The sequence below is a fragment of the Hippocampus zosterae genome, chromosome 11 (genome assembly GCF_025434085.1).
Source record: "Hippocampus zosterae strain Florida chromosome 11, ASM2543408v3, whole genome shotgun sequence".
Taxonomy (NCBI): Eukaryota; Metazoa; Chordata; class Actinopteri; order Syngnathiformes; family Syngnathidae; genus Hippocampus; species Hippocampus zosterae.
In genome coordinates this window covers 21143438-21158571 of record NC_067461.1, presented here as the reverse complement: position 1 = coordinate 21158571, position 15134 = coordinate 21143438, and the positions used below count along the sequence as shown (strand labels likewise).

At 41.3% G+C, this 15134-nt stretch overlaps 1 protein-coding gene across 3 annotated transcripts in view; it reads left to right on the top strand.

The window, feature by feature from the left end:
* pla2g4f.1 (phospholipase A2, group IVF, tandem duplicate 1) overlaps positions 1-15134 on the top strand; it is a 31995-nt gene that overhangs the window by 9724 nt on the left and 7137 nt on the right. Inside the window, exons 5-19 of one of the 3 annotated variants that reach the window (XM_052081028.1) lie at positions 991-1025; positions 1134-1173; positions 1641-1713; positions 1846-1982; positions 2178-2306; positions 3025-3065; positions 4768-4810; positions 5708-5762; positions 7908-8032; positions 8299-8388; positions 9111-9145; positions 9359-9497; positions 14193-14329; positions 14548-14770; positions 14860-14974. In XM_052081028.1, coding sequence (XP_051936988.1) covers positions 991-1025; positions 1134-1173; positions 1641-1713; positions 1846-1982; positions 2178-2306; positions 3025-3065; positions 4768-4810; positions 5708-5762; positions 7908-8032; positions 8299-8388; positions 9111-9145; positions 9359-9497; positions 14193-14329; positions 14548-14770; positions 14860-14974 — 1417 coding nt within the window. Of the gene's footprint in view, positions 1-990; positions 1026-1130; positions 1174-1640; positions 1714-1845; positions 1983-2177; positions 2307-3024; positions 3066-4767; positions 4811-5707; positions 5763-7907; positions 8033-8298; positions 8389-9110; positions 9146-9358; positions 9498-14192; positions 14330-14547; positions 14771-14859; positions 14975-15134 lie in introns of all 3 variants that reach the window. The other 2 variants (XM_052081027.1, XM_052081030.1) reach the window with 2 other exon arrangements.

Genomic DNA, 15134 nt, shown 5'->3' with positions numbered 1-15134 from the left:
AGAGCAATACAGGTTACGGGCGTAATCAGTTTGTATATATACTGGACTGCAAAGAAGAGTGGGACAACATTCCTTCAGAGCAGTGGTTCTTAGCCTGGGTTCGTTCGAACCCTAGGGGTTCGGTGAATCGGTCTCAGTGGTTCGACGGAGGCTCTGCCATGGAGGTTAAGACAAACCAGACTCAACATGTCAATTAGTCATGACACGCCCGCTTGGCCATCGCTGGCTGCAGATGATCACATTACATTATTCCCTCAGCAATCAGTGCAGTGGAAAATTGTGTTAGTTCAGTAGTTACCGTGTGACTGTCGTGATACTCCGTCATACAAAAAAAAAAAAAAACTATTTATAGGCCATGTCATTTTATTTACTTTTTTGTTTTTAACAAATAAAATAAAAATGTAGTTTTTCACGAATGAAGGGTTCGATGCAAGTGCATATGAACTGGTGGGGTTATTGCTCCAGAGTGATTCGAAAGACTCATCACCAATTATCACATAACCCATTATTAGGTTCAGGGGGCAATTACTTTTTCACAAAGGGTCAGAAAGATTTGGATTATTTTTGTGCCTTAATAAATGGAATTGTTATTTGAAGATTGATTTTTGTCGTTCCTTGGGTTGTCTCTGGGAGATAGGTTAGAATTAGTTTCATAATATGAAACCTTTGTATGTGATATGCAAAAATATAAATAAAAATCCAGAAATGGGGGGGGGGGGGGCGGCAAATATCATTTCATTACTGTAGCGATGATGTAAAAGGTCACGCGGAGCTGCAGCCTATGTCAGTTGACATTGGGCAAGAGGCACGGTACAGTCTGGAGCGGTCATCAGTCAATCAAAGGCCACAAATAGAAAAAAAAATCCTCACAGGAAGGCCTGAGTTGAGAATCAACCCTGAAAATCAAAAGAAATAAAAGCACAGATGAAAAAAATATATATATTCATAGATTGACAGAGAGAATTCCCTTACAATCTTTCTTCTTCAAAGGGTAAACTTTGGATCGCCTTTGAGCTGCGGGAGAGGTACCGTTTTTCTTTTATTCAACAAAATATTCAACATTCTATTTAAGAAGCTGTGCAACATTTCATCTGAAAACGCATGGTCATTCTTTGTTTCCTTTTCTTTAGTAGTATGGAAGCTGTCAGTCCCCACAAAGAGAATCAGTTGGGGGTAAGAGTTGTCATTGTAGTCCAAAAAAAAGTCTATATATATACACACACACACACACCGTGTATATATATATATATATATATATATATATATATATATATAGAGAGAGAGAGAGAGAGAGAGAGAGAGAGAGAGAGAGAGAGAGAGAGTGAGAGATAGAGAGAGAGAGAGAGAGATACAGTATTGAGATTTTTTCCCCCACCCATTTAATTGAAAAAACAAATTTTCATGGCCTACAGCTCCAAGTGATCTACAACAGAAAACGGGAATTTTCATGATTCGGTATATGCTATCAGTCATTAAGGATCCAAGTAACCCCCCCCCCTCGTCTTTTAAAAGCAACGTTAATTAATATGAGAAGAAAACATATTTGCCTGATGATGCTGCCTAGTTTGTATAGTATATAATAACATCAAAATTGTAATCTGTGGCCTTGTTCCAGTGATAATTGTTTTCTCATTCAACAGAAGGAAGTGGTTTCTTACTGGAAATTAAACATTACCGTACTAAAAGCCAAAACCCATTATTCCGCCGATTACAGTAAGTACAGCTTTCCCTTCATGTATTTTGAAATCAAACATCGATGCTTCGTGGTTACTTTTGGAATGGAGAGTTGATCACTTTCCAACATTACAGTAATCATGTTTCTTCCTCCCTTTCCCCAAATGTTAGTTTCAGAGCCAGATTATTACGTCACTCTTTATCTTCCCACGGCAACTGCAAGTGCATTCAGCACAAGAACAGTGCATAATAACATCAATCCGGAATGGAATGAAACATTCACTTTCAGGGTCCCCTCCCATCTGAAAGTAAGTTCACCGAAAATCAACAGACATGGGATGAAAGGAGTGGTATTTATTATGAAATCTTATTCCCCCGGCTAGTGTTTTGTGTTACGTTTTTTAAAGGCTGTGTATAATATACAAGTTTGGCACATACAGCGGGAAAAAAAAGATTCAAAGACTACAGACTGTGAAAAATAAAATTGTCCAATGTTTTTGCAGAATGTTTTAGAGATCAAGCTGTATGATGAGGACCTTTCACAAGATGACCTCATTTCAACCATTCTTTTTGACCTCAGCACTCTCACACTTGGAAAGAAAGACACAATGACATTCGTCTTAAATCTGGAGGTAAAAGCAAACAACAGCAACACGCTTTTTGGGTATCTCACTCTCATGCTTGTCTCGGTCTCGCGGTTTATTCTCAAGACTCAACCTGCCCAGAAAGCATTGTTTCATTCATGCATTGTAGAATTAGGGATTTGGTCATGACTGTGACAGTACAGTTTTGTGAAACACATTAAAAGTTTCAAGTCTTAATGTGGTGTTGGATTCTATATCTTAGCTACAACACCAGTTTACATAATCAGAGTTGTTCACCTGTCACTGTTGCATAACTGTGTATGAATACTGTCCCTTTTGGGGGTGGCACAGTGTTGAGTGGCTAGCATGTCCGCCTCACAGTACAGAGGTGCAGGGTTTGATTCCGGCTCCGGCCTTCCTGTGTGGAGTTTGCATGTTCTCCCGGTGCCTGCGTGGGTTTTCCTCCTACATTTCAAAAACATGAATCTTCCATGCATGTTTTTGAAATGTGGGAGATAACCTGAGTACCCAGAGAATTCCCACGCAGGCATAGGGAGAACATGCAACTCACACAGAAAGGCCGGAACCTTGCTGTAAGGCGGACGTGCTACCTATGGCGACATGGTGGTCGACCATGCCGCTGGGAGCCACACAAAAGAGAAATTACAATGTCTAACAACATGTATAGTATTGAGATATTTAGAAATACTCTTATTGGCTGAAAAATATGAATATAAAAATGTAATACATTTTCATTTTTTTATAGACACTGGACCACATCTTAATGCAATTTGAGATGCTCCACAGGTAACAAATTAATTAAGATATTGCAATTTGAAGGAACAACACTGGCTCAAGTGAGCGTTATACTATGTGTGTCAGAAAGGTTATCAGGACTGGTGTCACAAAAGATATCATGGCTCTCTGGCAGAATCCTCGCTTCTCCAAAACCACTACTTTGTAGGAAATCGAAAAATCACCATCTTAGTTAAGTTTACTCAACACAGCATTGTTAAAGTTGGTGTTAGAGTTCAGCTTATAGTGCTATAATTTTCTGTTGTGCACCAACACAACACCTACTCTTAATCATGTTCAACCATTCATTAAATTTGATAAAGACAAAATTGCAAATTTATTACGCATTTATATCGACCAGTTTAGGGCATACCCAGCGTTTCTCCTAAATTCAGATGAGCTCAAGCGCACCCACCTCCCTAAGGAATATAGGCAGTACAGCGAATGGATGGTTGACAAAATGTTACAGACAACTGTGGCAGTTCAAAACAACTGGAGAGTACAATCGGTAGAAATTAATCAGCAAACAAACTTTCTTTAGTAGCTGATGAAAGAATTACAGCTATCCATTTTTAACAAAACAGTCCTACTTAAATGTAATTTATAAAACATTTTCACAAAATTTTGTTCCCCGGCTAAATCCAGACTTTTAGTTCAGTCTTGAAGAGTCATATTGCCATGAGGCACCCAAGCCCCGAAAAAGGAGAGCTGTGGTATTGGTTTTTCTAAAACGTACACTTTATTTATGCTTTTAACAGTCTCGACAAACACAGACATGTCTGCGTCTGACTACGTGCCTTCTCTTCTCGTTCGACTAGAGAAGCGTTCAAAGACAGCCTCAGAAAAACGGAAATTAATCATCACTTCACTAAAACTAACAAAAGTGAAAATAATACACCAAAACAAAAAAATCAAGTGAGGAAATCAAAAAATAAATTATATGGGGGTGTTTATGAACACACAATAAAGGAATGAATAACAAACAATTCTGGGACAGTCCAGTCTCCTACATACATACAGCATGTGATTTCTTCATTGTAAGTTTTATAGAAGGCTTTTTTTTTTTTTTTTGCGGCTCCACACATATGTTTTTTTTTTGTCCTATATGGCTCTTTCAACATTTTGGGTTGCCGACCCCTGGTATAGATACTTCTCTCTTTTCAACACCTAAGCTTGGTTAATAATAATAACAATAATAATATGAGACCGTGTGGGTCCGACCATTCGTACCAATTTGTGAGAAAATATCAAATGCACTACAGGTTGTATAGAAGGTTTCCACCAGACAGTAATGCTGTTTTAAATCCAAACTACAAGTCCCACAATATAAATTCTCCCCTTTGAAGTACCGTAATTTTACCAGTCTTCTCTGTCGCAAGGAATCTTCCTCCACAGCTCTGTCATCACACCCATCTTGATGTCGTCTACATCCTCAAAACGTCTGAAGGGAGTACACCTGCTAACACGTAGAAGTCACCAAGAGTTGTCCAACCACAACTGTCTCTGCTCGCTGACAGAATGAAGCAAATGCCGCAGCATCATTTTGTAGACATTCTGGTTTATTGGCCCACGTTGAAGCGAAAAACCCGTAGTTTGTAGTTTGGGTTTCAGATATACAGTACTATAGATTTTGTGAAACCGGTCCCAGACCTTTTCTGACACATCTTGCAGATGACAGCAACTATCTCCTTTTTTCTTTTTTTTTTCTTTTTAGTGAGGAACCCTCTTGTGAATATCTCAGTAATGGAATCCTCCTGGTAAGATGCATTACAAGGACCACGTGCACTGAAAACAGTCCACTAAGGGCCCCTATTTTCGTTACCAGCGCAAGTCTCATAACCAGCGCAAAAGGTGGTCATAGCGCACACCATGCTTCACATTGCAGAAACAGAAATAGACTCGCTGGGGTCAGTGCATGATAATTGGCAGAAAAACTGCAAGATCTCTCCTTGTGGATGATGTAGTCGGCTGCGCATCTGAGGTGGGCAGTTGGAGACTGCCTGGCACCTATGACCAACTCATAACTGTGCCGCCTGTTCCCTGAATTTATTTCTACACTCATTTGGAGGGATTGTCAAATGTTGTATATGAATAAAATAGATGAGTCTCAATCAAATACACAAAAATCGAGTTCCACCACCTGAACTATAAGCGAGACGTGCTTTCAACTACCGGTAGTCTAAAATTTTGTCTACCTTATGCCACCACATTATGAGATGTGCCCTGGGGGAGCAGCAGCCGCATTATCAGGGCTGCCCAGCGAGGCATAGCTTGTCTACCAAACCCACAAACACGCAAAACGAGACTTGCCCCAGCATGACGACGGAGATGCACCTGTTTTTATGCCAAGCAGTTTTTTGCTGGTTATTTTTCCCCGAATTATCAGTTGAGTCAGAGTCTTGGCGGCTTCCTGTACTGGGTTGCCCAGTGAGCCGCATCTCGGTCCGAAAAACGCTAGACTGGACCTGAATCAAAACCAATATGGAGATGTGTCCATTTTTACGCCGAGTGCATGGGTGCCTGCCAACCAAAATAGGGCCCTTCGTGTCTAAGTGCAACATCTTTAAGTAGGTACTAGAGTTGCTAGTGATCATGATCATGACATTTACGCATTCAATTTTCCTTATGGTATGTCTAACATGTATTTCCTTTAGGCTGCACCATTCTCTTCTTTGGACATCAATATCGACAAGCCACTAAACAAATCTGGTATTGTATCTTATGAGAGCGTAATATAAACATTCATTCATTCATTCATCTTCCGTACCGCTTGATCCTCACTAGGGTCGCGGGGGGTGCTGGAGCCCATCCCAGCCGTCTCCGGGCAGTAGTCGGGGGACACCCTGAATCGGTTGCCAGCCAATCGCAGGGCACACATAGACGAACAACCATCCACGCTCACACTCACACCTAGGGACAATTTAGAGTGTTCAATCAGCCTGCCATGCATATTTTTGGAATGTGGGAGGAAACCGGAGCACCCGGAGAAAACCCACGCAGGCCCGGGGAGAACATGCAAACTCCACACAGGGAGGCCGGAGCTGGATTCGAACCCGGTACCTCTGCACTGTGAAGCCACGTGCTAACCACTGGACTACCGGGCCGCCCTTAATATAAACATGTATTTATTTATTTATTCAGTACTATGATGTTGTTATATTGTAGTTAAGACTCGTGTGGCACAGTGGAGGACTGGTTAGCATAGCTGCCTAGGTTAATTTTTCACTCTAAATTGCCTTTGGTGTGATTGTGAGTGTGAATTGTTATTTGTCTACATTAGGGATGTGAATCTCAGCACTGAGGACGATTCGATACACATCTCGATGCACTACCAGCGATGCGATACTTAAACGATACATGGAATTTTCTGGCGACACGATGCGATACGTTTCACCGTCTTCACAATGTAATACGACGCGATACACATTTAGTTCAAATCAATGCGATCCGATACGATACAGTGCAATTTGTTGTGATATTGTGTGTGCAATTAAACACGATGCAAATACGCAAAGAAAAAACGTTTAAAAAAAGATTTTCAGTATTCAGTATGGTATTGCAAAACGTAGACCACTTTATTCCTTATAAACAGTAGAACGTGTAAAACAACTTATTTAAGCCCTTTCACAATTGGGTTTTGTGCAAAGAAAATGTAAACAATTTGGCACCTGAGACTCACAGCTGTTGCTGTAGTGTAAACACAAACAGACTACTCACTGAGTGTCTTATATGAAATATTCATCTCCATAGGACAGAAAAAAATGCATTAGAAAATATTTTGGGCAGTCACAGCGTCAAAGCTGCTGTGTGTATTGTAGCGTACACAGACCACTCTCACTGAGTGTCAAAATGAAGTGTCCAAAAGAGTCATCCATATATAGTTTTTCCTTGCGTGGTCACAATGAGCTGCAAGGGGACCCCCAAAATAAGAGGCGATTTTTTTCTGATCCTGACCTGGTTTGCCAAGAGTTTCTCCGGTGTCCAACGAGGAACTGGACGGGGAGGCGGGGGAGGGGGCGGGAAACTTCTCGGTGATGTGGTGCCATCGTTTTAAGTGGTCTGCATATTTGTGGTGCTGCCGTGTTATGGGTTCGTCGTGCGACATTCTTTGCAAATTACGGAGCTTTTATCATTCTTTCCATCTTTCTTTTCGAAGCCTTAGTATTTCCAAACATAAGATCTGAATGTTGCGGGAGCATTAATTACAGTAGTTTCCTCGCTGCTGGTTGCGCGAACTTCCATAGTGTTTCGCTAGTTGTGTACTGGACTGTATGTGACGCACGGCTACCGTCCGTATTCAACACAAAACGCAAAACAATGATGGTGCATTCATCGCGCCTAGGAAAGGGCAGAAAGGTGACGTTTAACATGAATAAAACGGCGCTTGAATCGGATTTTACCGATACCCACCAATGCATCGTATGAATCTCGATTTCACCGGTCAATCGCGTCGTACCCAGTGAATGAGCCGATGCACTCGCATCGCGCACTTGCGCATCGATGTATCGATTAATATCGATTATTTTCCACACCCTTAGTCTCCATGTGCCCTGCGATTGGCTGGCAACCAGTTCAGGGTGTCCCCCGCCTATTCTTCAAAGACAGAATGCCCCCGACCCTCGTTTGGTGCTTTGGATAATGGATGGATGGATATTTAAGACTCATGATCATATTGCATTGATCAAATTTGTATTGAGGCCTTACAGATATTAAAACTTGTTTTTATATACAATGGTGAGGACCGTTATTATTAGTAACAATATGTATACTGCTGGATGCGAGAATTGTTTGTGAAATATCAAACTATTGCAAGCAATGAAGAGATTTAATGAGTCAATACTTTGTTTTCCATAGATTTTCGGGATAAAGTGATGAAACTTCGGGGCGCCCGTCCTGAAAGTCAGGCTTTACTGGCAAAGGAAAGCACCAAGCTACGTTTCTTCATCAACAGAGACTTGGAGACTGAAATTGGCATTTCAGTGAGTTGCTGTCAATAACATTTCTGCGCCTCTGTGGGTCTGGTTTGTTTTTGTGCAACTTTCTCTTGATGGGTAGGTTTTATTCAAAACATAATCCTGTTTAATTTTGAAGAGAAAAGCTGTCAATTGTATTATTTGATATTTTTTATTACCGTACATTGAACAAGTGTGCAGTCTTAACTAAAAAGTGTTGTGGTTCTATTTGGTCATAGACTGCAAAAGTAAAGTGACCGAATGAAGTTCCACTGTACCTTTTTGTCTTAAAGTCCTCTGCTGATGATATCAAATTAAGTTCTACAAGGCTTCAGCCACTACCACCTGAACACAGAAGCAAAGTTTCTCTTGTCATTGATCAGGTAATATTAGGCCATTTTTTGTTTATTTATCATTTCCCTTTATTTCGCTTGCAGTTTGCCAGGCATGTCTTTTGCTAAGAATATTTTTTTTACATTTACATCTTAAAAAAAGAACTTCCTTTAGTCCTGCTTACATCGCAAAGCTTTTATTTTATTGGTTTCACTTGTGTGAACTTCTGATGTACAAACAGAACATTCAACTACCACTTATTTTTTTTTAACAAAAAGGAAGCATAATATGAAATGCACAATAAAAATATATAGTTGGTAAAGAAAAGTGAAATAATTTGCATCCAGACAGCAGTGGTCTAAACCGCTTGCTTTCTACACAGAGCATACACTGTAGTGTATTCTGCCTTTGTAAAGCTTTTCTTCAATTTCCATAATTCCGTTCATTAATTACATTGATATGTTCTTTCTCCTGATAATTTCCAACTGTCGCCATTAGCTCAATGATTCAACTACAAACCAATGCCTTGTCTACACAAAGCCGGGCTTTTTAAAAATATATACAGTATATATTTCCATCACTTCCTGAAAAAAAATCCAGCCACAATACTTCATTTGCTGCTGCTGCAAAAAAAAGTTTTCAGAAACTTTCGTTTTTGATGAAAATCTCTGGAGACGTGTGGATAACAGGGCAAACCAGCAAAAATCAATTGATTCATAATTTTAATATTCCCGTTCTGAGTTTTAAAGTGATGTGTTTTTCTTTGTCACAGGACACAGTGGATTTGAATGTTGAGACCCATGAATGGTAAACATAGTCCTTTTCACTGTCATGCTTAACCCTTTCATGCACCCTGTAACCTGATAACATGATAAACTGTCCACTGCTGTAACCACGGTCCCTCAAAGGGTTAAAATCAAAACTTAATTTGTGTTATATCTGTTTTGACAATAAGGACATTCTTCTGTGTGCTGTACCGTACAAATTCAAATGTGACTTCTGCTCCTTGAAAATCTGCAGCATCGATGACGGCGTTGCAATTCGGCTTGATTTTGACATTCCACAACAAGAGAAAGAATATTTGAAGAAGAGAAAGCTCATTGTTGGGCAGAAAATACAAAAGCTCTTTGGCCTGGACTCGCCACCATCACCAGATCAGGTGTGAAACAATTACATTTTGATTCTGAAGCAGATGTGAGCAAACCTTTAGAGTAGACTTAACAGGCCACGATCGTTCTACAATTTGAGCCAAAAACGTTTGGATCGGGTGTTTGGGCCGCATACATTAAAGCTTTGGGTGTAGTGTGCAAACCTCATAGCACAGTAAGCAGACACAAATAAATGGACCACCCGATTTACTAACAGCGTGCATTGAGAACTGTGCCATGCAAATCTGCAGAATAGCTCTCATCCAGGCAGTACGGTTGTATCAATGAATATGGGGGATGCGGCGTTTACACACTGCTTGGCACGATCCTGGGAGGAAAACCTGTGGATGGAAGAAAACTGCACATATACAATGATCTATCAAATCTGGAGAGTGCATCTGCTTTTAATCGGTTTATGGCTAGATGGAAGAAGCTGTTTAAGTGTGTACTGGATTTGGTGTGCATGGATAGGTAGCGCCTGCCTGAGGGGACTAGCTGGAAAAGGTGGTGGGCAGGGTGCGAATACACCATTTCAAACATTTCAGCACTGCTCATTTTCTGTTTCACTGCTGTGCATAAATGGGCGCTCAACTAAAAGAGAATTTTCTAAACTTTCTATATGTTTTTTTCTTTCTATAACACAGCAGAAAAACTCACCAATTTTCGTGGGAGCAGTTTAGTGGGCCAGTCTTTTTTTTCAGTGCATCAAAGTTTGGAGTTAGGTTTGTTGTGTCAATTCTCAGGATGGATCTGAGGTGTTGGTCAGTTAACTTGGATCTGTGACGGGCTTTGTTGTTCATGACAGTGAATGTATTCTCACACATGTCGGTCAAGCCATACAACACAATCTTTTTTGTTCCATCCTCCTTAAAATACCTGACTTGGCTCATTCATTCATTCATTCATCTTCCGAGCCGCTTGATCCCCACTAGGGTCGCGGGGGGTGCTGGAGCCTATCCCAGCTGTCTTCGGGCAGTAGGCGGGGGACACCCTGAATCGGTTGCCAGCCAATCGCAGGGCACACAGAAACGAACAACCATTCGCACTCACACTCACACCTAGGGACAATTTAGAGTGTTCAATCAGCCTGCCACGCATGTTTTTGGAATGTGGGAGGAAACCGGAGCACCCGGAGAAAACCCACGCAGGCCCGGGGAGAACATGCAAACTCCACACAGGGAGGCCGAAGCTGGAATCGAACCCGGTACCTCTGCACTGTGAAGCCGACGTGCTAACCACTGGACTACCGGTGACTTGGCTCAGTGAAGCTTATAAGTCTCATTTTTACACTAGGGGTCAAATGGCAATTGGTTTATTGAAAGTAAATTAAACGTAACAATTATGATAGAAGTGAAAGCAGACGTGAAAGAAGTACCAGCGAATGAGCCTGTTCACCACCAGGAGTGATGTCACCTCACAGCAAATAAACAACTTTGAAGGCATGGTTTGTTTTGACGTACCGGTTTCATATCCGAGTTCTGGACTTCGTGTGTGGCGTTTTCATGTTCTCCCCGTGCCTGTGTGGGTTTCCTCACACATTCCAAAGACATGCATGGAACGCTCAATAATAACTCTAGGTGGGATTGTTGTGCGGTGATAATCAGAGATGGGTATTCCGTGCCTGGGACATAATGGTCCATCCATCCATCCCGGAGAGACGCCCACTTTGGGGACAGAGGACAGTGGACGAGAAGTTTTTTGAAAAGGACCGACTAAGTAAGGACAGACGTGGGTTTTCATCCGTCCTGTCCTAACCGCGTCAAGTGCCTACAGATGCCATTCCATTAACGCAGTGGTTCTCAATTATTTTCTGTCATGCCTCCCCCTAAGGAGAAGAAAACATCTCGCCCCCCCACCCCCCCCGCTGATAATTACCTGTAGTATCATTTGTCTATAAAATTGTTGTAAGTACACCTCTGCATAACACTGTATCCTTATTAACAGAATAAAAAAATAAATATGGACCAATTTACAAACAAGAATGGCTTTATTAACTGTAACAGAAAAGAGTTAAAGTGCGTCTGAAATTCAAAAGTAAAATTAAATTCTTAATTTAACTATAAATATTTAACATGTCAAACCATACGATACTGAAAAATAAAATTACCGGTAGATAAAATCAATAAATAACAATGCATTCAAACTGATCACCAACATGAACTCAGGAGCACAATCTTAAAAAATCTTTAATCTGCAAAACAAAAATATATAAAATAATTTGTGCAGATTTTTTTAAATCAAAGATGATGTCTGGATTAATACAAGTATCAGTCACAAAATGGGATGATTGTTGGTAATATTCGGCACGTTTTCGCTGAAAAAAACAACTATCAACGGAATTGGGGTGTAATGTCTTTAAGTGACGCCTTAATTCATTTTGCTTCATGCTGTCCACTGTCTTTCCTCCCACCGTAGTCACAGTGAAGCCAAGCGCTACATACGTTTCGTCATATTTTTCTCATCTTTGCTTTCGGTAGACCGTCTCTCTCCTCTCTCTCTCTCTCTCTCTCTCTCTCTCTCTCTCTCTCTCTCTCTCTCTCTCTCTCTCTCTCTACTTCGTGTCAACACTTCCTACTCATACTCTAGGCCAGGGGTGGGCAATTATTTTCCCAGGGGGGCCAAATGAGAAGCAGAAAATATTGTGGAGGGCCGGGCCACAAGTTAGAAATAGAAAACAAAGATAGCACAATGTCTTTGTATGGCAGTAATAATGTAACATTCTCCTCCACCATCACCCTCAGGACCGGTTCTCCTCAAGGATGTGTACTGAGCCCACTGTTGTTCACACTCAACACATTTGACTGATCTCCAACTCTTATTAGCGGTCCAGTTTGCGGAAAGTTTTTAACATGATAACAATCAAACCATTCTAGGAAATGTTAATTTACTCGAGCCACGAGCAATTCACTCCGAACATGGAAATTGCCAGAATCGGACTGAGTAAGACTCGCTTCCTTGTTTCTCAAAGTTTCGTAGATTTGAGTCTTTCCGACTCCAGGCGTCTCCTGAATGTTTCGTACTTTGTTACCCGCTTCGTTTAATCAGATACATATCACTTTCCTTTCCATGGTCATTACTCTCTCCCTCTTTCTTCCTCTTCACCTCCCTCTCTTTGCTCTGCAACTTGAAGTAACTGTGCCACCTGGTGTTGAAATACCTGTCATTACAAGTCTAAACGAAATGAATGCAATCAAACCTTAATTGTGCACCAAAAAAAAAACGAATAAAAAAATCAAGGCGGCCCGGTAGTCCAGTGGTTAGCACGTCGGCTTCACAGTGCAGAGGTACCGGGTTCGATTCCAGCTCCGGCCTCCCTGTGTGGAGTTTGCATGTTCTCCCCGGGCCCTGTGTGGGTTTTCTCCGGGTGCTCCGGTTTCCTCCCACATTCCAAAAATATGCATGGCAGGCTGATTGAACACTCTAAATTGTCCCTAGGTGTGAGTGTGCGCGTGGATGGTTGTTCGTCTATGTGTGCCCTGCGATTGGCTGGCAACCGATTCAGGGTGTCCCCCGCCTACTGCCCGGAGACGGCTGGGATGGGCTCCAGCACCCCCCGCGACCCTAGTGAGGATCAAGCGGTACGGAAGATGAATGAATGAATGAATGAATAAAAAAATCAAAATAAAAAAGCAAGTTTCCCAAGGCCAAACGCGCCTCGGGAAACATGCCCGCCCCACTATTTGAGAACCACTGCATTAACGACTGACAAAAATCCCCCAATACACACTCCTTCAGACCGAATGTGTAATATCACGACGCTCCATTTGTCTCGTGCGTGTTCGCCGTGTTTGTTTTCAGGAGTGACGGACTTCACTTTGCTGCAAGAGGAGAATTCGTCCTCCATCCAAAAAAGTTTACACATCGCCAGTCAGTCTGGTGACCGATGGTGGTTGTGTTGGCAGCTAAATCATTCTTTAAAGACTGATGACACCTTCCCAGTTAGGCTGAAGGCCATCTAAACTCAGTAGGTCGGGCCTGCCCCAAAAGGAGGGCCAAATATCTACGAATTACAGTCCATGCTCGTTACAAAAGCTAGCCAGCCACTGGTTAAGCAAAACCTTCGCAGACAAGGGGTCTGTTCCTTAAAATGAGAAAAGCCAGGTATTTTTTTTTGTTGGTGTTTTTGCTTTGCAACAATCACATTTTGCCGAGCCACAGTCTACTGGTCATCTTAACCAGCAGAAAAAGCCTCCCTGTTTTCTTTCTGGTTGGCTGCTACATCAACCCAGCCAAATATGGGTAAGCTTGCAGCGGTGCACCACAGTCCTTGTGCGCTGCCCCACAAACCTTTTTACAAAGAGCAAGTGTCGTGTAAAAACACCTTCAGACTCTAAGGAGATTACTTCGAACGTGAAAACTTGTAGTTTGGGTTTGAAGTTTTGTGATGCTGACAGTTAGCAGTGAATCTGTCCCATTAGCAGCCATACATGTCCATACCATATCACTGCCTTCATCACATTTGCGATGATATCACATGGTTTTCTTTGATCAAGTCATTTTGAAAATTATTTGCTTACTCTCAATGATTTTAAGAGTCATTGGAAAGGAGTAAAATACTTTTATTCATTCATTCATTTTCCGAGCCACTTTATCCTCACTAGTAAAATACTTTTACTTAACACAATATTGATCCAGAGCACAACTCAATATGCAGCTTTCAAAACAAGTTGTTGTCTTCATTTCACTAGTCTTTGGATTTTTTTTAGGTGCCAACTATAGCCTTGGTGGGTTCAGGGGGAGGATCGAGAGCAATGACAGGCCTACTTGGTAGTTTGAAGGGCCTGAAGGAAATGCAATTCCTGGATGTGGTTTCTTATATCACTGGAGTATCTGGATCAACCTGATGAGTTTATTGTTTTCGTGATGAAAAAGATTAATTGAATTTATGTTGTGGTTTAATAATGTATATTCAAAGGCTTTTTGTTGTTGTTGTGTTTTTTTTTAATAAGACATAAGGAATTTGATGGAATTTGATGACAGTGTCACATCGGCGTTAACTGGAAAACATGCACACCATTAATTTCGGCCTTTTAATGGTATTCATCTTGTTATTGTGAACAGGGCTATGACTGCCTTGTCCCAAGAAGCAAATTGGTCACAGAACAGCATGGATAGTACCATCGCTGACCTAAGGAAAGAGCTATGTAAGAGTGTCCTGAGTATTTTCTCCGCAGAGAAAAGAGAATATTATAGTGAAGAACTACAAGAAAAAATTAATCAAGGGCACATTGTGTCACTTACGGATATGGCTGGGCTCATTTATGAGCAAATTGCTTTTGGGAAGGTCAGTAAGTAGCTCCACACTTCAGTCATATTTTTTTCCCACGCTATTTTTCTTTCAAGAGGACAATCAATATGTGTCGACCCTTGCAGAAAATTACCAGTACCCTCTCTGAGCAGCAGAAGACAATAAATGAAGGCCAAAACCCTTTGCCCATATACACTGGGGTCAATATGAAGGAGAAGGGAGGCTTTGATTCAGAAGCTGGTAAATATCAGTCAGTGTCGCATTAGTTTGACACTGTCCAGGTATTGTACATATCCTTTAGTTTTTGTTCAAGCTGAGTGAAATCCAATCCAAAAGTGATAAATTGGCAGCATAAATGCAGTTCACACGAAGAACATTTATGTTTTGTTACTCTATATTA